This window comes from Equus asinus, chromosome 22, assembly GCF_041296235.1.
Source record: "Equus asinus isolate D_3611 breed Donkey chromosome 22, EquAss-T2T_v2, whole genome shotgun sequence".
NCBI classification, from domain to species: domain Eukaryota; kingdom Metazoa; phylum Chordata; class Mammalia; order Perissodactyla; family Equidae; genus Equus; species Equus asinus.
Genome location: NC_091811.1, coordinates 51,667,301 through 51,689,893, shown reverse-complemented (window position 1 = coordinate 51,689,893; position 22,593 = coordinate 51,667,301). Strand labels below are relative to the sequence as shown.

Genomic DNA, 22,593 nt, shown 5'->3' with positions numbered 1-22,593 from the left:
CACTGCTGTCTCATAGCCTACTGTGCTTACCCCAGCGTAAGCACATAACGTCTGCATGTGGCTCTCCGGCTCTGCTCAGCTGTGAGTGACTTAAAAAGCAGTAACTGTCTTATCCGTCTTTATCACTAGCAGGGAGCACATCACCTGGCACCTAGTGGATGCCTGCATCTGATCGCTTGCTTAGGCAGGACAGACTCTCTTCTCCCAGCATAGAGGCCCTTCCACTTCTGCCACTCACCAGGGCCTTCCTCCCTCTAGTTTGGTCCTGCAGGTCTGCTAGGCATGATTGAGCTGCTGCGTGTTAACTTCTTCTATTAATTTGTAATTAGTAGGCTCCTTGGGGGAGATCTAAAATGGAACTCACCCTCCCACTCTGGTTACAAAGATTAGGGGTGGGGAGATTTTGCCCCAAACTCCTCACATTTCCCGTTCCACCTCAGCTGGAGCGGTAGCCAGGAGGAAGGTCAGGATGGAAAGGATGACACCAGCCTAGAAAGCACTAACCTTACCTACATAGGACAACAATGAAGAGCAGGGGCTCCAGAGACAGCACAGCTGGGTTTTCTGGACACAGATTTGCCACTGCCTGCCAGCACAACCTTGGAAGTTATTGATCAGATGCAGTAAATATGCCACCTTCTTAGGCTATTGGGAATATTAAACAAAACATGTAAAGCTCTTTGGACAGTGCCTGATATATCGTAAGCTCTGTTGTGCCTACTGTTCCCTCCACAAACCTCCCCTCCCCCCAACCACCACCGAACAGAAGGCAGCCTAAGGATAAAACTGGGCTTTAAAGTCTTCGAGACTGGCCTTTTTCAAAGTCAGCAAGAGAGAAAATGGTGAAGATGCTTAAGGAATACTTTTCAAGTTGAAGAAAGACGTGGCTATCCTTAGCTGGGATGGAAGTATGTGGACTCCAAAAAGGTCAACTGGGAGTAACCTGATGAACCAGTCACAGTAACAGGAAGTTCTGTCTACCAAGAACATGACAACCAGAGGGCAAGCATGCCCAAATGGAATAACCTGATTATAATGCAAACTTTGGTTTATAATCTCATATATAAATTCCATGAAGACCAAGATTTTTCTATTTTCACTGATGATGCCTAGCATCTAGAATTGAGCCTGACCACAGTGGGTGACCAGAAATACTTGCAGAATGAGTGGATTATGATGCTTTTTCCATTATGGATCCCCAAATTCCAAAGGTTGGCTGTACAGTGGAACCAACTACACATGCTGCTTCTAAAAACCACCTACAATAAAGGCTGGGGAAGGGAAGGAGCAGAGAAAGGCCGGAGCTGTGTACTGGACAGAGAAAATTCTCAACATTTGTGGCAAGCTAGGGTTACAAAGTGGGAGGCCTAAGTGGGGGTCCTTGTTTCTTTCCATTCACACTTAGAGCAGAAACTTAAGCCTGTCCCACTCCCAGCCCCCACTAGGACGTCAGATAGTACCCCAGACCCATGTTCAGCTGTGGCCTTGAATTTAACACACATTTACACTAGGAAAGGTTAAGGAATTTTCTTTATTTTTTACAAATTAAGACTATGTAGATTTCATATATTTCTGAATCAAAAACACCTCTTTCTTCACAGTATGAGTTAGAGAATGCAGCCTGAGCTGAAAACCAAGGAACTAGAAAAGAAAGTGATAATTACAGTGATTACTGTATTAAAAACCTGTTAGGCATTTTATTTAAAATTAGTTTTTTATATCTTGTCATTCTTGGCACTGTTTCTAAAGAAAAACTCCTTTATCCAAAGCAAAAAAAGCACAAGAGGCAGAGTTTGGCTTCAAGAGATGTTAATTCAGATTCTTAGGCCTAGCAGAGAATCAACAAATTTAGGGAGAGTTGCTATTGGGGTTTTAATGGGAAGGAAGTCCCTTTAGTAAGTTCTTAAGCAAGAAGCTGGAGGCAGCAGCTAAGTCAGGGGGCAGCATCCTCTGCAGAAGCAAGCCATTCTGGTCAGCATGCCACTCCAGGATTCTGCACGGCCTGGGAACAAACTGTTTCATGGGATGGCAGTGACGTGGCGTACTGTGAACCAGTGGCCACTGGGTCAAACTGTGTACTGGTAGTGAAGAGGGAGAGCCAAAAATGGTATCCTTCTGGCAATGAGCTTTCGATGGCTCAGTCCCCCTTACACTGAAGCCCTGTGAGGGCTCCCAAGGCTGCCCGCCCTTCTGTGCCAGCTGACTGTGGCAGCCCACAGGAAAGGAGCTGCTGATCCACATCAGCACTGACCTCCCACACTTGCGACCACAAAGCTGTAGGAAACCAGACGTCTTACAGGTTTGGTCACCTGGCCCCCACCTGGAAGGAGGCTGCAGATTTCTGGAAACAGGTGAATAGACCAAAAACTAAAGTGCATCTGTAAAATGAACATTTACCTACTGCCCCAAATCTCTGGCCCGACACTACCTATTTGTGTCCAAGTGGGGTAAGACAAAAATGCACCGAAGGACTGTTATGAATGCTGCCTCCCAAGTCATCACAGCCCACATCACAGTTCTGTTGATCCGAACAAAGATCCATTCAGCGGAGATTTTGTTCCCCCCATTCCAAACAGGTCCTTATCTAGGTTTGTCTGGCAGTCACAATGATCCCCAAAGGCTCAACCATTCCCCTTCCCTATCTTTCCTCTCCTGGGAAATCATAGCTGCCTGATAGAGGCCACTCACAACTAAGGTGATAACCAATAAAAATACAGACAGACCGACCAGGGGAGGTGTGTGAAATCCATGCTCTAGCTTGCCATACATAATCAGCCTTTTCATAAATGCGTGACAAGAATTAGTCTTCCCTTTGTGCTGAAATCCTTCTACCCCATGGATGGAAAGCAGGCAGACTCCCTGAGGGTCAGACAAGGGACAGGCAAGGGAATAGACACAAATCCACATTCCTTCTGTAATGGCAAGGCAGAAAAGTGTGCTTGCCAGACCAGCAGGACTTGGGCAGCTCAGAGAAGCAAAGCATCCACCAGAAGAGGCTCTTCATTTTCCTTGCAGGGGTTGACAGAGGCTTAGATATAATGAACCCGAGTAACAATGGGACCAGCAAACTTCTTTACAATGGAAAACACACTGCCCAGTGCCCCAGAACTGTGCACAAATCAAACAATGCTGAGGCAGGAAGAGCTGAGGAGGCTCTACCCAACAGTTCCGGTCCAGGTAGTGAAGCTCAGTTGGAAAGTGGACTCCTGGAGTTTGCTCCCTCTGTGGGTCCCATTCCTTATCACGGTGGACTGGCTGCCTGAGCAGAGGAAGAGGCTAGGGATGGGGTTGACAGAAAAGGGAGTGGGGAAGAACCCCAGGAATACGAAGCCAAACTCCAAACTATATTCTGCTAATCAGTTTTTTGATCAAAAAATCCAAAATAGAGAAAACCACAAAGTACAAAAGCTTTTCTGATGCTTTTCATTATCACACGCCACCTGTAATGTGTGCAAAGAGGAAAATGAGGGGTGATGGGAGAGAAGTCAAATGGGAAAGGCTGGATGGTCATTTCACTTCTTCTCTTTCTTCTTATCCTAGAAACGAAGAAAAAAATACCCAATTAATTTTTGGCATCTGACATTTAAGCTAAAACTCTGGAGTGAGCCAATACCTGGCTGCCTTTGTTTTGGGACAGACAATTGAGGAAAAAAAGAGAGAAATGCTCCCTCAGTGCAGCAGGAACCGAATCTTAACCATCTTCCACTGGTGGCCCCCCAAAGTGCTGACAGACTTGATGAGAATAAAGGTCAAGCAGTTGTTCCTACTCCCATCCCAAGAGTATCTAGGTGGGCTGCCAGACCACTCTCAGCTACTCACAACCACCACAGCTCAGATCCCAAACAGTGAAGGCTGCAGCCTGGCAGTCTACCCTATAAGAACCAAATGAGAGGCCAAGACCAAGTTTCCATTAGGCCTGAGAAGCATAAATCCTGTGCATAAACCAACCATTCAGAAATAATCGAGTCCAGCAGAATTCTTCATTCAATCTTAGGTGGGAGCCTGGTGTATTAAACCAATGAAAGTTGAGCTACCTTGACTGAAACTGGGGCACCTGCTTGGTGCTCAGTCCAGCTGCGCACAGACCACATGGAAGCACCAACCCCATCTGGTCACAGGCCCCCACCGCCACTGCACTCACTGTCTCCTCTTCCACAGTAAGGTCTGTAAAGCAAAACTCGCGGTGTCCTTTGTTCCCCTACTGCTGGAATCGATGTTTGACACTCATTAACCCTACACAGAATGCTTCTCTGGAAAAAAATTAAGACTAACAAATGGATAAAATTGGTTTACTTCTGAAATATATTTACAAAAGCTGGTTGTCAATATTAAACAAATCCTGTAAAATATCTTTCTGATTCATAACTATCTTTACAGCCTTTCAATTCTTCATATAGATTATTTCTTGCTGCCATTGAAACTCTTTTTCCCTTTGATACTAATCTCAGGAATTTGTTTTTTTAAAAAAGGATTATTTTTACTTGTTCCTTTTTCTCCATCAGCTGAAGACTTCTGGGTTGTCACTCAGTGGCCCGCCTCACAGTTACCCTAGACCTACAGTGTGTGTGAGCAAGTTTTCAGATTTGAAGTACACACAGATGCTGAGCCCAAGGGCCATTCTCTGATCTTCAGGTGGTGGGCCAACTAACCTTCTCATTCATAGCCAGGATCATCATGAGTTTTCTGAAGAGAGTAACAAAATCTAAGAAGAGGTCCACGCAGTGCCTGAAAGAGAAGAACCAGATTACAAACTGCACTTCCCACCTTCTTTATCCGCAAGCTCACAAAGGTGCAGAACATAAAAACCCCACCCCCACCTCATGAGTCAGCTTTACCAACACTCCACCACCAAGGAAGTGAAATTCGGGGGTCTGAGATCCTTGGCACCTCAACAAAGCCATGTAGCACAGAGAAGAGAAAAACTGGGCTTTAGACTCCGCAGAGGTCCAAGTCTGAACCCTGAATTGCCACTAGTTGTGAGATTTGAGAGGATTACTACATTTAAAAAAATTATATATTAAAAGTTACATGTATCTTCTTCTCACTGTTAAAGGTTTAAATAATACAAAAATATAAAGAGAAAAAGGTGAAAGATCTCTTTCCCTCTCCTCTGCCTAGAGGTAACCACTATTAAAAGTATGGATAATTAAATACATATTATTAGTCCAATTTTTAAAAATTTGATGTCTTTTCAGGAATTGAGAGAGACTATGCTATTGGGTACACAGTTCCAAAATCATGGGTATCCTACCATATACACTTCCAAAGCTTGGCCACGTTAAGTTCAGCCAGTGCCACCTGATCCACTCTTATCCTTAATGATGTGGACAGAAAGGTGGGTCAGGCAAAGAATCACCCCAGAGATGCAGAAAACAGCTATGGCATGAAATAGTTATGCCTCACCCTTCACACTTTTGTTAAAGATCAGTTTTCACACTCACCAGATATAATCCTTATCTCCATTTTCAGCTTTTTCAATAATGAGTTGAGTATCAAAGAGGACAAAGCCACACATGACCACCAGCCCCACATATAGGTTTGCCTAACCAAAAAAGAAGAAGATGAGGTTACCATATGGTAGACACCACAGAGAAAAAAACAGCTGCACCTCTTTCTGGCTCTTGGCCACCAAAAGTACATCAAACGCTGACCCTGCTAACACTAACATTCATGGGAGCCGAAGCCTGTGGTGAAGACCACATTACATCTCTAGGCACAATTCCGCACTCATTTTTTTATGTCACTGGAAGAACTTCAATCATTTTAACAAGGAGCCGCTGCTGGACTGGCTTTAGAAAAATGATCTCTGAGCAATCTCTCTTCTCCTCAGCAATGCCCAACTCCTGTTCAGTCTGTACTCTCACCCATAGCAGAAGGCCCCACCCTAGGAGGGTTGCGGGGGGTGGGTGGCAGGCTTCAAGAGCACTGCCAAACAAAGGTGAGCATTCCGGAGGATTCTTAGTCTATCCTGCTTTAGGGTTAAGCAAGAAAAAGAAGTGTGAGGCAAATGACTGCTGGAATGTTACATGCAAAGTCTTACCTGGAAAAGCCAAATAGATCCGAAGAAAAGGTTCCCCAGGGAGGACAAGAGCATCAGGCTCATGGCTGACATCAAGATACCTATAAAGAGATGACAAAAAGCCATCTTCAAAAAAGCCAAAGCAATTCCGTAAGGCCATTCCTTACTTTCCCCCCAAAACAAAGGCTTTCAATTTCAACCTAATAGTCACAAGAAGTTGGAGAGTAGGGAAAGAGTCCTAGTGAGACTTCTGGCTAAAGTGGAGACCTTCTGTTTTCCAGTCACACTTACCTCCCAGAAAGAGGTAGCTACGGCGCCTGGCATAGAGTGCACTCAGGGTAAAGCAGGTGAAGATCATTGCTGTGCCCATAAAGGCAGTGGGAAGGATACTGTTTAAAAAAAAAAAAAGGCCACTAGATTGAGGGCTACAGGTATATAACCTATTTTTGGATGGCATATTCATAAAGGTAAAAAGATATAAATGATATCACACTTTAACAGTTACCTGGGGTTGATGGCAATGCACAACTCCAGGGCAGGACCAAGGCCAACTCCTAGAAAACAAAAAGTCCCAAAACACAATATTACCATCAATTCTTGAAGAGGACCCTCATCCAAAAGCTGATCATCAATAGCACAGGCATAGCTATGTTCCTAAAAAACCAAACAAAACGTGGACTAAAGTAATTAAAAATCTCTCTCCTTCACCCTCGTTTTCCAGAGAACGTATACTTGACTGACTGACTTATTTATAGACAGAGCAGCAAAATGGTCCTCTTAGTTGAAAACCAAGGATGATCCCAGAAGGAAGAGAAACTAGAGAAAATGAAGCAGGCATGTCAAACATTTTTGAGCTAAATCATAAGGCTGTAAAACTCTGAAGAGGAGTGATGTGAGACTGTAATGTAGGCCAGATCAGGAATTAGAAGAAAAAGATAAAGAAGAAAACAGTGCCTTGTGGCCAACAACCTGTAGTCATGCAGGACTAACTCCTTTTGCAGCAAAAAAGGCCAGACTGGTTCTGCAGGTGAACATTTCCCAACGGAAATCTATTCCAGCTCTAAGGTTTCCTCTTCTCTGGCTACTCTCCTCTCTCCTTCAGATAATTCCACCCCTTAATGCTTTCAAAAAATAGCTTTCCCTCATGCCATACCAACTCATATGGGATACAGCAAAAGCTGTAGTAAGAGGAAAATTCATCGCAATACAGGCACATCTTAACAAACAAGAAAAATCCTAAATAAGCAACCTTAAAGCACACCTAACTGAACTAGAGAAGAAAGAACAAATGAAGCCCAAAGTCAGCAGAAGGAGAGAAATAATAAAAATCAGAGCAGAAATAAATACTATTGAAATGAAAAAGGCAGTAGAAAGGATCAATGAGACAAAGAGCTGTTTTTTTGAGAAGATAAATAAAACTGACAAACCACTAGCCAGACTTACAAAGAAAAAAAGGCAGAAAGCTCAAATAAACAAAATCAGAAATGAGCGAGGAGAAATAACAGACTCTGCAGAAATACAATGGATTATAAGAGAATACTACAAAAAACTATATGCCAACAGAATGGATAACCTAGAGGAAATGGATAAATTCTTGGACTCCTACAGTCTCCCAAAGCTCACTCAAGAAGAGGCAGACAATTTGAACAGACCAATCACAAGGAAAGAGATTGAAACAGCAATCAAAAACATCCCAAAGAATAAAACCCCAGGACCAGATGGCTTTCCTGGGGAATTCTACCAAACTTTCAGAGAGGATTTAATACCCATCCTTTTCAAGCTATTCCAAAAAATTAGGGAAGATGGAACACTTCCTAACACATTCTATGAGGCCAACATCACGCTGATACCAAAACCTGACAAGGACACCACGAAAAAAGAGAACTACAGGCCAATATCACTGATGAACATAGATGCAAAAATTCTAAACAAAATTTTGGCAACCAGAATTCAGCAATTCATCAAAAGAATCATACATAAGGATCAGGTGGGATTCATACCAGGGACACAGGGATGGTTCAACATCCGCAAATCAATCAACGTGATACACCACATCAACCAACTGAGGAATAAAAACCACATGATCATCTCAATAGATGCAGAGAAGGCATTTGACAAGATCCAACAGCCATTTATGATGAAAACTCTGACCAAAATGGGCATAGAAGGAAACTACCTCAACATAATAAAGGCCATATACGACAAACCCATAGCCAACATCATACTCAATGGGCAAAAACTGAACCCCATCCCCCTGAAAACAGGAACGAGACAAGGATGCCCTCTATCACCACTCTTATTTAACATAGTACTGGAGGTCCTGGCCAGAGCAATCAGGCAAGAAAAAGGAATAAAAGGAATCCAAATAGGGAGGGAAGAAGTGAAACTCTCGCTGTTTGCAGACAACATGATCTTATATATAGAAAACCCCAAAGAATCCATTGGAAAACTCTTAGAAGTAATCAACAACTACAGCAAAGTTGCAGGGTATAAAATCAATTTGCATAAATCAGTAGCATTTCTATACTCCAGTAATGAACCAACAGAAAAAGAACTCAAGAATACAATACCATTCACAATCGCAACAAAAAGAATAAAATACCTTGGGGTAAATTTAACTAAGGAAGTGAAGGACCTATATAATGAAAATTACAAGGCCTTTCTGAGAGAATTGGATGACGACATAAGGAGATGGAAAGACATTCCATGTACATGGATTGGAAGAATAAACATAGTTAAAATGTCCATTCTACCTAAAGCAATCTACAGATTCAACACCATCCCAATCAGAATCCCAACGACATTCTTTACAGAATTAGAACAAAGAATCCTAAAATTCATATGGGGCAACAAAAGACCCCGAATTGCTAAAGCAATCCTGAGAAAAAAGAACAAAACGGGAGGCATCACAATCCCTGACTTCAAAACATACTACAAAGCTACAGTAATCAAAACAGCATGGTACTGGTACAAAAACAGGTGCGCAGATCAATGGAACAAAATTGAAAGCCCAGAAATAAAACCACACATCTATGGACAGCTTATCTTTGACAAAGGAGCTGAGGGCATACAATGGAGAAAAGAAAGTCTTTTCAACAAATGGTGCTGGGAAAACTGGAAAGCCACATGTAAAAGAATGAAAATTGACCATTCTTTTTCAGCATTCACCAAAATAAACTCAAAATGGATTAAAGACCTAAAGGTGAGACCTGAAACCATAAGGCTTCTGGAAGAAAACGTAGGTAGTACACTCTTTGACATCAGTATTAAAAGGATCTTTTCGGACACCATGCCTTCTCAGAGAAGGGAAACAATAGAAAGAATAAACAAATGGGACTTCATCAGATTACAGAGCTTCTTCAAGGCAAATGAAAACAGGATTGAAACAAAAAAACAACCCACGAACTGGGAAAAAATATTTGCAAGTCATATATCTGACAAAGGCTTAATATCCTTAATATATAAAGAACTCTCGCAACTCAATCAGAAAACATCAAACAACCCAATCAAAAAATGGGCTGGAGACATGAACAGACATTTCTCCAAAGAAGATATACTGATGGCCAATAGGCACATGAAAAGATGCTCATCATCGCTGACCATCAGGGAAATGCAAATCAAAACTACACTAAGATATCACCTTACACCCGTTAGAATGACAAAAATATCTAAAACTAACAGCAACAAATGTTGGAGAGGTTGCGGAGAAAAAGGAACCCTCATACACTGCTGGTGGGAATGCAAACTGGTGCAGCCACTATGGAAAACAGTATGGAGATTCCTCAAAAAACTAAAAATAGAACTACCATACGATCCAGCCATCCCACTACTGGGTATTTATCCAAAGAGCCTGAAGTCAGCAATCCCAAAAGTCCTGTGCACCCCAATGTTTATTGCAGCACTGTTTACAATAGCCAAGACGTGGAAGCAACCTAAGTGTCCAGCAACAGACGAATGGATAAAGAAGATGTGGTACATATATACAATGGAATACTACTCAGCTGCAAAACAGAACAAAATCATTCCATTTGCAATAACATGGATGGACCTTGAGAGAATTATGTTAAGTGAAATAAGCCAGCAAGAGAAAGATAATCTGTGTATGACTCCACTCATATGAGGAATTTAAAAATGTGGACTAAGAACAGTTTAGTGGATACCAGGGGAAAGGTGGGGTGGGGGGTGGGCACAAAGGGTGAAATGGTGCACCTACAACATGACTGACAAACATTAATGTACAATTGAAATTTCACAAGATTGTAACCTATCAATAACTCAATAAAAAATAATAATAATAATAAAAAAAAAATAGCTTTCCCTGACACAAAAATTTTATTCACTAAATCCCTTCCTTTTCACAATTTCTCCAACACTAAAGATTAGATGTACTCATAATGAGTTGTACTAACTCAAATGTTGCTTTGCAAGTATTTTTACTATGTAGCTCGAGTCCTGTTTTCCTTAACAATTCTAGAAGAGTTGTGCTTTTAATTCTTTTCTTGAGAATCAGCAAAGTGCCCTGTAGGATGAGTCTCAATATATGGCTTTAATTAGCTGTCTGCAAGGTTGAGAACAGATGCTCCTGTGACAGTTGTCAGTGTGAGCCCAACTAAGTCAGATTCTCGGGCCTAGTTTAGTCCCACATCTACCATTAACAACTTATAGGACCTAAGCTCTTGAACCTCATTCATTCAAGCACACAAATGCTTATTTTTGGATACAAAAGTGGAAGTCATAGTCACCAGTCACAAAGAGCTTACCCTTTCCTTGGAGAAGGAAGATGCACCTATACGAAATAAGAAAGCAGTACAAAGCAAAATACACTCAAACACAAGACTGGATAGTACAGTATGCCAGTTGGGGTGAGTCAGGATAAATACAAATCTCAGGCCTTAGTGTAAAGAGAGAGGAAAAATACAGTTTCCCTCCTCAAAATTAGACCAATCCCCTAACATACCTGTAAGGAAAGCAAATCCAGCAAGAAGTCCGAGTCTTTTTTGCTCACTTTCATGGCTATGAGGTGTTGCCATCAGCCAAATCATCAACCCCAGGGAGCCCAAGGCAGAAAGCAGGCCAGCCTGTCAGATGCAGAGTCAATAATTAAATACTTGAAAGTATCACATTTATTTTGCAGGAGACCTTACTGGGTTCAAATATTCATCTGAACTTCCTAATATTTGCTTCTAATCTGGAGGCAGGGGAAAAGGCAGTGGGGGCTGAGGAGAAAAACCAGAAGCTTTGAAGGACAGGAGTGGTTCCTGGAGGCTCTCCCAGCCTGGGTAGTCCATCAAGCACGGCTACCCAAGTCAAACGAGTCTTGCCCAAGAAATAGAAAAGATGAATCAAAATGACAAGTGTTTGAAGCACACTGCAATCTGTAGAACAAGTAGAAAGGATTCCTTTTTGATCACCTTAAAATACATATACACATACAGAGCAAAAAGACTGAGAGGGTGCTGTGGATTGAATGTTTGTGTCCCCCAGAAATTCATGTTTAAATCCTAACTCTCAATGCAATGGTATTTGGAGGCGGGGTCTTTAGAAGGTGATTAGGTCATAAGGGTGGAGTCTTCATGAAAGAGATCAGTGTCCTTATAAGAGAGATCCCAGAAAGCTCCCTTGCCCCTTCCCCCATGTGGGGACACAGCAAGAAGAAAGCAGTTTATGAACCAGGAATCAGGCCCTCACCATACAACAAACTAGCGAATACCAAAGAATTGCTCCTGGGGGAAATAAAGGTTTAGGTTATTGTGAGCTTCTAGTCACCACACTTTCATCAATTGATAATATATAACCTTGTTTTAAGTGTTTTCTGTCTAAAGACACTTTATTTGATAAATATAGTTGATTCATTAACATTGAACTCATAACCAACAGCACCATAATTCATGCCTGAACAAAAGCTAATCTAGATACGTATTTTCTCCATAAGGCATACCACACTCTTCTTGCACTCAGGAACACTAGACAGCAATTTAGCACTATGCTTGGGGGCCATTTTAAACAGCAGAATCACCAAGAAAAATCACAAAATTGCAAAAAACATGGCACTAAATAGACCATGGAAAGGACACTTGTTTACAGTATGAGAGCATGAAATAAGGCAGTGTGTTGCCTGTTCAACCTCAGCTGGAACATGGTGTGATGGGCAACTCAAATTTTTTGCCACTCTGGGTATAACTGCAAATGTCAGCAAAAGCACCATGAGTAACCATTTTAGAGTCACAAATAAATTTTAGTGAGTAGGTAAATTCACAAATATGGAATCCACAAATAATGAGGATGACTGTAATTTACTACATTACTTAAAAAAACAAAACACAACCAGAAACCAAAAGGACCACTCTCACCTAAAAGTGGAGTATGTTTTAATCTAAACTTGAGGGATCAAACTCCTATCCTTTGAGTGTCTAGAGTAATCTTTTACACAACCCCTGCCAACAGATGCTTCAGCATAGGCATAGTGACAAATGCCAACACAGGTCGACCCCTGTACTTATACAAAAAAGGACACTCTAAAAGGGACAAGTCTTAGTTAGTGAGAATTTCTAACTTTTTGTTACTCCTCAACTGTCCCATTTATTCCTGCCAGCCAAACTCAAACTCTCTCTCAACACAGGAAAACGAGTTGTTGAAGGTTTTCACTCAACCATGCAGATATAATAAGTGTATCAGAGATAAAATGGGTCAAACCCTTAAAGGTCTCAACCCTGCCTCTTCTGATAATTAATCATACAATCAGTGTTTTGTATCCAAGCTCTCCACAGTCATTCAGGCAAAAAAGAGGAAGAATGGAGGAAAATATAAAAAGGCCACTGTGCAGAAGAACCCCAGCATGCACATCATGCCTCTACTCAGCGGGGTCTTGTACGTCAGGAGCACACCACTCAGTGTCGGGATTAAGACATTCTGTTTTCAGTATTTAGAAAGGGCACAGTTGCCAGAAATTTAAATGGCTCTACATGTCCTGATTTACCAGCTGGCTCTGGCTGAGTTCAGATCCCAAACCACTGAAAAGGACTAAGGAGGGGGACAGGCTTGTACCACCCTGCTGAGCTAGTTTCTGCCTAATGCACTTTGTGCTACAGCAACTAGGAGAGAAAACTGCTCTTACCTGAATGAAATGAGTGACCACATGGACATAGGCCCCCGCAGCTGCCACGAACATACACAGGGCAAAACTGGCATAGACCTTTTTCAGATGCTGCTGCGTCGAGGGGGTTCTAGGAAAGAATGTTAATAACGGCCATCACTCTGGGACCAATCTCATCTCTAAGCCAAGAATCATTTCCCTCTCTTCTCCTTCCCAGTGAATATATGAAAATTATAATGCAATTAAAAAAGGAAGGTTTTGAAATAGGTTAATTAACTAACAGAGAATCTTAAATGCTGGGGAAGAGCCAAAAACCCAAAACTATGAACAATCAGTACCCAAGCTAGAGCAACTATCTGGCTTTCCAGTGACCACAGAGCAGCCCTTAGAATCCGGATGCTTTTATCAGATCCTCTCAATTCTAGCAAAATTATTATGTTAGTTTATACATACAAAAGTTAATAAACTAGGAAGAGGAAAAGAAACCAGATATGAAAAGAAATACAATAAGGAACTACAGTCAAGGTCAAAACACTTACATATGGGAAAATTTTAAAAGTGCATCAAAGTTGATCTTCCGATCAAATATGTTCATGATGCCAGACTCTGTGGGACACAGCCTCCGCTCTGCAGAATCAAGGATAAAAGGAAGAAAGGTTATTTTAAAGACACAAGGATATACAAGATAACATAACTTCCTTATGAAAAATAGCAACATAAAGTTTGGAAAAATGAAAAGTTATCTAAAACTCCACTGCCCTAACACAACCATTTTCATTTTTATATGATTTCTTCTAGAATACATTTGCAATCATACTCAACCATTTTAAAGGGGACAGAGGAAATGAACTCTTCTTCTTCTCCTCCCTAAATGATTACTAGCATTTGATTTCTCTTCTTTCAGAAGGTAATTTGCCCCTTTAAAGGACAGTTTGTGGAGCTGGCCCCATGGCGGAGTGGTTGGCTTCAGCAGCCCAGAGTTTTGCCGGTTCGGATCCTAGGCAAGGACCCAGCACCCCTCATCAGGCCATGCCAAGGTGGCATCCCAGATAGCAGAACTGGAAGGACCTGCAACTAGAATATACAACTATGATGCCACAACTAGAAGGACCTGCAACTAAGATATACAACCATGTTTGGGAAGATAAAAGCAGAAAAAAAAAAAATATATACAACTATGTACTGGGGAGCTTTGGGAAGAAGAAGAAAAAAGAAGACTGTTTCTTTGAGAAATTCTCAATTAGCAATATAGTTAAAAGGACCCACTCACTGGAACATAAAGCAATTCTATGTCATTGTTTCAAGATACTAGAGAATTCCCTCAGCAAAGGTATAGCGCCTCAAAGATAGAAAAGAAAAACTATAAAGCTGGGTCTGGCACTAGGATTTGCATTTTAAATACATACATTACAAACTTTGCATCTAATGCATTTTAGAATGGAAAAGAATCCACAATTTAAAAAAGAGGAAAGTTCCTCGACGATAAAGGAATTTGTGCAGAAAGTTTTTTTTTTAACATGTTTTAGAACCTTTCCTACAGAAGAGTTGGAATAATACAAAGAATTCCTGTATACCCTTCACCCAGATTTCCTAAATGTTAATATTTCACCATATTTGCCTTATCCCCCCATAGCAATATACAGCCTTAAAACTATTTTTTCCTAATGATGCTGACACTATGCCTCTTTATCGCTAAGTACTTCAGTGTGTATATTCTGAAAACAATGATCAAAATATAAATTAACGCTGACACAATACTATTATCTGATCTACAGACCTTATTCAGATCTTGCCAATGTCTCAATAAGTCAGAAAGTGCATTTTTAAACTGAACTATACCCAGGTTACATCAATACCATGAAGTCAGGCTCTTACGTTTTACTCTCCCCCCTATCTCACAGGCAATCCTAAATAAACACATTCAATCTATAGAACTAAAAATTTAATCGAGGGCTTTCACCTTTCCTAAATATCAATCCTCCAGATTCTTATCAGACCCATAATGCCCATCCATTTCAAATCTACCAAAAGCAGGGTGGGAGGGTGGTGGGGGGAGGATTAAAATCCAAAAGGTAATTTGTTTGAAAAACAGGCCAATCACTCATGCCCATGCTAATCAGCACCTAGACCAATATTCAGCAAAATTAATCCAAGCAGTAAAATTTACAATCCCCAAACCGACCTCTTGAGGAATTCTGGGCCAGTGGGAAGATGCCATTCTTAGAGTTCACAAGCATCATTTGTTTCCTGAGGCTCTCTCTCACAAATGAAACAATTACAATGGCTAGCTTGCTTTCTCTAGTTTTCCTCCTTCCTTTCTCACCAACATCCCTACTCACCTCAATTCCTTTGTTAATTCAGTGGTTAAGGATGGCTACAGTGAGAGGCTGCAGAACCTACTAAGCTGTTACTCACACCTCTAAGTCACAGGGCTCTGGGCCCTCTTGATCTAGATGGTGCAATTATTGCAGGCTGTTGCACGGCCAACCACAGCCTTCCACAACCATGATGAGCATGTCCTCTAGAGAGCACACTTAGAGGATGGCAGAATCCAGCACCTGGAAAGTGTCTTTGTTTAAGGCTTCCATTAACACCCCTAATGACATCCCTAGACAGAACTTGCAACAGCACTGAAGCAAACTTCGGAGCCAAGTTTCTCAGTATTCACAACAACAACGCTCAAGTACCTCTTGCTTCCAATTTCAAGAGTTAAACAAAGGAGGTGGGGTTAGTAAACCCTCAAATACCCAGGGGATTGTAAATCAGAAAGGAGCAACACTGCAACCAGACCCCACTGAGTGGAAACTGTGGGAGGGGAGAATGGCAGAAACTCCTCTTTCCCAGTTTGCTCTTTGACATTTCCCCAGGGGGTACTAACCTCCTCTCTTACAACTGCTGATGGAAAAACCAAAACTATCAAAGGTTGTGAGAGTAGGGAGGGAGGTGTCAAAGAGGAATTTCTCCATGATTTAGTAGTGCCTTGTGGTTTAAGTCATAAAAAAGATAAATAAAATAAAACCAGTCTTCCAACATCACTACCGATTCTAAAATTTAAGTGGAACACGTAACCACCAAATTTTCTAGATGCAAAGACACATAGCAATTTTAATAGCTTATGGGGGGGAAAATGCAATACGGTATACATTTAATAAATAATGACATGCATGTACAACGATTGATTTCAGAACTGTCAAAATATGAGGGGAAAAAAGTTAGGTCTTAGAATCAAGGAAACATGACAATTTGCTCTAGGTCTGTTCCAAACAGACAAGAATAACATACAGATAAGTAATGAGTTAAAACTGTTCTTACAAGTTTTGCCAGATAGACTAAACTCACCAGGTTTTTATCTTAGCCTCAACCACTTGTGCTCTTCAGCTGCACGGAAAAGATATCTACATTTCAATGGTGAATATGCAAACTCGGCTGAACAAGATTAAATTGCATTCATAACTCAAAAATAGCAGCTCCCATACCAACAGTATTTTCAGTCCCAGGAACACTCAGCTCTTAAAAGAGCTTGAAGGATTCAAACTATTAACCAAGTAACTCAGCAACATTCCAGAGGGGCCCACAGTTAAATGAAAATCTTTGTTTAAAAACAAGTACATTAAAGTGATCAACTTTATGTTATGTATATTTTACCACAATAAAGGGGGGAAAGTACACCGCAAGTTGCTCAAAATTATCCAAAATAGTAGTCTCCCTAACAGACATCTAACTCCATTCCAAAATCAATACCAGCAATGCTCTGCCTCACCCTGGCCGCCAACTCAAACAGAAATCTAGAAATTGGATCCTCTCTTCCACTCCCCAGTTCTATACTCAAATCGAAAACAGGGAGGTGGGATTATTTACATAGAATAAATTTGGACAGTGCCTGCCAGATTCATGGGAAATTTGCCTGCATTGCATTTGTAAATGAGAAGTAAATATTTAGGTGTCAATCAAAACCAAATTCCTTTAATTTGGTTCGGAGTTCCATTTTATGCCTTCATTCTTAGGAGAGCAGGAATACCAAAACTTGTCAGAATCTGTCAAAATTTGTCATGCATATACTGCTAAAGCTTTATTGGAAGTGTCACCATTATGTGGTTCCCTGGGCTAGCCTCTTCTGCTAGAGCCACCCAAAACAAAACAAAAAACTTACTACACAGCTTTACCAAGAAAGAAAAACTTAAGCAACGTGTTGTTTTGAGTTAGGTATTCCTGGGGTCTGTTTTTGCTTGGGGAGGGAGGGGCAGCAGGAGGAGACAGATATTCTTACCAATAAATATCTATGTCTTATGTCTTGTTAGTTGTTTTGTTCTGGGTATCTTCCTTACCCTTGTCCTAAAATGAAAGATTATCAAGGGCCAGGGCTTAAATTAAAAAAAAAAAAATTCTCTACAATCTTGTTCTAACAACTGTTAAGTACAGCGTATGTGAGACATGGCCAAGTGGCTAAGGGCCTGCCTGGTAGCACAGTGGTTACGTTAACGCACTCTGCTTCAGCGGCCCGGGGTTCACCAGTTCAGATCCCTGGCATAGACCTATGCACTGCTCATCAAGCCATGCTGTGGTAGGCATCCCACATATAAAATAGAGGGAGATGGGCTCAGATGTTAGTTCAGGGCCAATCTCCCTCAGCAAAAAGAAGAGGATTGGCTGCAGATGTTAGCTCAGGACTAATCTTCCTTGGAAAAAAATAAAAAATAATTATTAAAAAAAGAAAGAAAGAAACACGACCAAGCGGCAAAAAGCTATGCAAACATAAACCACCATGCATTTAGTATGTATTAAAAAAAAATCCTTGCCTTTGAAAAATAAAAGCCTGCTGATTGCTGGAGCCAGGACAAAAGCTGCCTCAGTGTATACAATTTAACATTAAACCAGCAAGTCAAAGAAACATTGTTCACACATTTAATTAAACATTTAGTTTGTGAATTATATGTTTCTTCATTCCTGTTGTAGCAATTCAACCACGTTGAACCCTGTTCCCACCCATCCAGAAGGGACCAAATTGATACTTAAAAGAAAAATCCCATGTTGTTGAAAAAAAGGGGAGGAGGGATTGTAATTTTCCAGTAGTTTTCCTATCGAATAGTTTTCAGACTCTGTATAACCAGCTCCCTAGCTCTGTGGTTAAGAGCATGGCCTACCAAGTTTGAATCTTGGCTGTTATTTTCTTAGCTGTGTGACATGCAGCAAGTTTCTGGCAGTTAACCTCACTGTGCTTCAGTTTCATTTGTAGAAAAGAAATATATAATATTCCCTGCTTCATAGGGTTGAGAATTAGGTGACATAAGACAAACAAAGTGCTTAGAATAGTGCTTCATTTAAATAAGACCAGCTCAATATGTGAACCACTGTTGCTACTAGTGGAAATCTCATTACTCTCATGTCTTCAGTGCATGATCTTCCCTTTTAAAAGTCTAGTTTTAGAAGACATTTTTCGCAAGCCTAATTTACACGGGACCCGTAAATTCATTTTTAAAAAAATATATTCCACCATAACTCACAGCTAGCTATATCCCAAAGGCTTAATATTTACCCAAATGAGAGTAAAATTAAACTAGGGAGGAGGGGAGTCATAAATTGAAATTTAAAGGAAATTGATAAAATCTTATTACTGGTTAAAATTACTTTTGTTTAAATGGCAAGCCTCTCCTCTGGTACATTCACACTGTATCTCCTGTCCCACAGGGCCACAGGGCGTTTTGAGACAGCCTAATAACCGCTAAGTGATAATCTGAGGCGGTAGAAAATTTGATGAAGTACATGGTCATTAGCTTGATGCTTTCCTTGCCTCTCCTAGAAGGTAGGTCAGTTCCGTTGCAGGAAATCCAAGGAATTCTGCTTGGACTAGGGATGGGCTTTGATCATCCTAGATTTGGACCCTAGATGTCTCAGCCCCTCTTACCTTGGATGAAAATTCCTGGATTAGCTAACACCGAATCTTGTCTCTCATGGGGGCTGCCTCAGAACCAAACTAGTAACTGGAGATGGAATGCCTACTGCCTTCAATAAATTATTTTTTTGTACCAAACTTTGACACTACTGAATCTCTCTCTTTCTAATCACAACTGTTTGGCAGACATTGAATCATAAGAAGGTACCAATGTTCTAAACACATCATCTTCCACTATAAACCACCAAACCCTCCCCAATAACACCATATTTAGCCCAAATGAGAGCAGGCAGAGATTAGGACAACCAGCACACCCAGACTCAACCTTCATTCTTGAAGCTCTTTTTTCAAGTGTTTTGGATTCCAATTCTCCTCCTACACATTTGGTTGTAAGCACCTTGAGAGCAGAGCTTGTAGGGATTCAGCTCACTATCTCCCAGACTTAAGCACAACCAGGAGTCTCCAGAGCAATTCTAGACCCCATTATCAGATAAGAGTGTTGTAACCTCAAGTCACATTCCCCAGGTGGCTCAAAGGGGAGCCGACCTTGAAGGGTCACGCAAGTGGTCCTAAAAGTCAACCTCTACAGTCTCTCTCCTTGGTTTGAATATTCTCTTTGGAAAACAAAATGTGTATGACATAAAAGCTACTCCATGAAATTTGGTTAGAAACTTGGGGGGGGCACACAAAACAGGGTGAAGTGGAAGACACTTCTACCACATCTTACAGCCAAGTCAAAGTCGTAAAGGAAAATTCAGAAGAGCGAGCATCAAGAGAATATTCAGTGTGTTCCCAGAGGTGATTATACCCTTGGGTAGTTTATGAAATAAAGTGAAACTCTTCAGACCAGCAGTAGTACCTTCTATAATACCACTGACTACATTTATACAAAATTTTACAACTTTCAAAGTCCTTTTCCATACATTATCCTCTTTGATCTTCATATCAATCCATGAGGAAAGGCCAAGAATGATTAGTCCCACTTTAAAGATTAAAAAGAAAGATCAAAAAGACAGCGAATAGTGGCAAGATTATCAGATTTGGAGTCACAAGTCCTGCCATTTTCTACCACATAACTTTGGGAAAATCATTTTACCTAACGTCATCTAGGCTTCCGTATATGTAAGATAAGGATAATTAATTAATGCTTGCTCTACCAAGCTTACTGAATACCAATATGAAACCTGTGTGAAATCATTGTAAAATGCTAAAGGAATATTAATATTGACTTGACCAACATCAGAAAGTTAAAATAAATAATGGAGCCAGAACCAGATTAAGGGTCTTCTGACCTCTAAAAGCTGGTGCTCTTTCTACTATTACCCCCTACAGTAGAAAAGCAAGTTTTCATTAAGGCAGTTCCAGCCATAGGGTCAAGAGAAATCTTTAAAAAAGAAAAGAAAGAAAGAAATTAACATATGCTGATCCCTATTATGTTTTTCTGTATTTTTCAGCATTTCTACAACAAACATGAACTATATCCATAATCAGGAGAAAAAACAGAAATGTTGACTAAACAGCTGGATTAATTTTATCTTTCCTATTCTTTAGGAGAGTAAGACTGCAGTCACATCAATGGGGGGGGGTAAGGGAGAGAAGGGAAGAAAGAGGGTACTAAGCCATGTTTCCACAACAAGATGATTAACGGAAGAAGGAAACCCTCAATCCAAATTACGGGCTGCATTTCTCAAGGATTCAACCATTCTGCCCCCACTGGAGGAAAACGGCAGAGAATCTAAACGTCAACATACTCTCGAAGCCAGGACAAAAAATATTAGACAAGACTTAAAAAGAAAAAAACCACCAAAAAGAGTAAATCTAATAATTACAGAAATAAGTGTTTGCAGAAGCCGTAAGAAATGTGGCTACGCAACTTACATAATCTCTCTTGAACTGAATTGTTAAACTACACATTTAACCAAAAAATAAACTAGAAATAAATATCAATAAGTCACTTAAAAAGCCCATTTGCCATTAACCTTTAACCTTGAAACCTGTCTGTGTCTCCGGCACAGTCAGCTCTTCTGGATTACACATCCACAGGTTAACTATTGCTAGAACAGAGTCTCAAGTTCAGAGAGGTGGTTGTTAGCGTTTGGCCAATGAAAGGCTGATGAGGTGGGCAATGCAACCTGGGCTGGCACGGGGTAGCAATTCCACACTTAATAAGCAAACAAAAATACCCCAGCCTACTTATTACCACGGCTCCCGCAAGAAGGTCCGAGAGAAAAACAACCGCCCGACGACGCCTTTCCGGAGCGGACTTTGAGAATGACGCCCACAAGGCTCAGGACCAAGCAGAGCCAAGGCCACCTCACCTGTCCGGAGGTAACCAATCAGACTAGCGGGGCTGCCCCGTGGGGCTGGGAAGCCAGGCCAAGCCCCGGTCTCCTCTCACCTCTCGCCTCTGCTGTTGGCTTACAAGTAACCAGCAGCCTCGCGTGTCACAGAGCAGTGTGACATCACCCGCCCCGCCGTGACAGGGCAGCCCGCCCGACCAGGCCCTTCTCGAGGCCCCCGCCGCTCGCCCAGAGGCGGCCCGGCCAGAGGCCCCGCAGCACAGCAGCGATCGCTCGGGTGGGGCGGGGGTGACCACAAACCCAAGAGCTTTCGCTTCCGTTCACCTCGGAAGGAAGGGGCGGGGGACGTTCCCTGAATCCGAAGGGTCGAGGCGGGGCCAACGGGCCCCCGCTTCTAGACTTGGCGGAGGAGGAGGACGAGGGAGGGAAAGGAGACTAAGACAGGGCCTTCGCTGGCGCCCCCCGCCTCGACGCCCCCAAAGACCCGGCGGACTCGCCCCCGCCCCTCCCCCGCTCCGGGGCGGTTGCGCATGCGCGATACTAGTTCCCTAGCTTCTCCCCTCCCCGCCCAGCTTCCCGGAGTCCAGTCGCCGACCAGGGCCCCGTTCCCCCAGGACGCAGTCTGTCCGAAAGTGGAGACTACTCCCACTCTTGCTCAGACAATAACTCCTAACTCCCTTTCCACTTCTCACTCCCGGCTTGCGCAGTCCCAGCTTCAGACGTACCTTCCTACCAGCGTCTCAGGAGCCTACACGGCTCTTCTAACACCGGATGTGCTTCTGGCTCTCCCAGGGTCCGCTCCAGACGCTTTACCCTGCGTCCGCCCCTCGAGGGAAGCCCCGCCCTCGCGCTTTTTAAAGCCAGTCTTCATTGGCCGTTGGCCGCACTTCTGCCTTTCCATTGGCTGTACAGGCATAAACATCGCCTGCCTACTTCAGAGCCATTCGCTAGTGCCCTTGTCGGTCTACACTCTGGTCGCCAACGGGCGTCGAAGGAAAAGGTCTCGGCCTTCTTCCTCCCTAGTAAAGAAGGGTTGCTGTCCACAGCCGCCTCTAGTGGAGAAAGTGAAGAGGGGCAGGTCCCACTCAAGACACCTAGCGAGTAATACAGCCCCCACGACGCGTGATGGAAGAGCGCTGCCAAGTCCTGGGATTCTAGTTTCAGGCTTATCATTGGATGTTAAAGGGGGAAAGAAAGAGGTTTAGAGAACACATAGAAAAGCGCTCTCACTGGGTCCCATTTACCGTAAATCTCGTGGAGCTTAAGCTTCAGAGCACGTTTGAAGGCTCAG

At 42.1% G+C, this 22,593-nt stretch overlaps 1 protein-coding gene across 4 annotated transcripts; it reads right to left on the bottom strand.

The window, feature by feature from the left end:
* Positions 1 to 1,512: 1,512 nt before the first annotated feature.
* TMBIM6 (transmembrane BAX inhibitor motif containing 6) lies at positions 1,513 to 22,154 on the bottom strand. Of its 4 annotated transcripts, none has more exons than XM_014862900.3 (10): positions 22,028 to 22,154; positions 13,652 to 13,739; positions 13,134 to 13,242; positions 10,977 to 11,097; positions 6,525 to 6,573; positions 6,311 to 6,408; positions 6,041 to 6,120; positions 5,442 to 5,542; positions 4,650 to 4,725; positions 1,513 to 3,536 (listed from the first exon to the last, which is right to left on the bottom strand). In XM_014862900.3, the coding sequence occupies exons 2-10, from the start codon at positions 13,705 to 13,707 to the stop codon at positions 3,513 to 3,515; spliced, it is 714 nt and encodes a 237-aa protein (XP_014718386.1). In that variant the 5' UTR covers positions 13,708 to 13,739; positions 22,028 to 22,154; the 3' UTR covers positions 1,513 to 3,512. The 4 variants fall into 4 exon arrangements, with proteins under 4 accessions (XP_014718386.1, XP_044611861.1, XP_070351274.1 ...); XM_044755926.2 differs by lacking the exon at positions 22,028 to 22,154 and adding an exon at positions 21,401 to 21,824; XM_070495173.1 differs by lacking the exon at positions 22,028 to 22,154 and adding an exon at positions 21,196 to 21,308.
* Between the last annotated feature and the right edge of the window lie 439 nt (positions 22,155 to 22,593).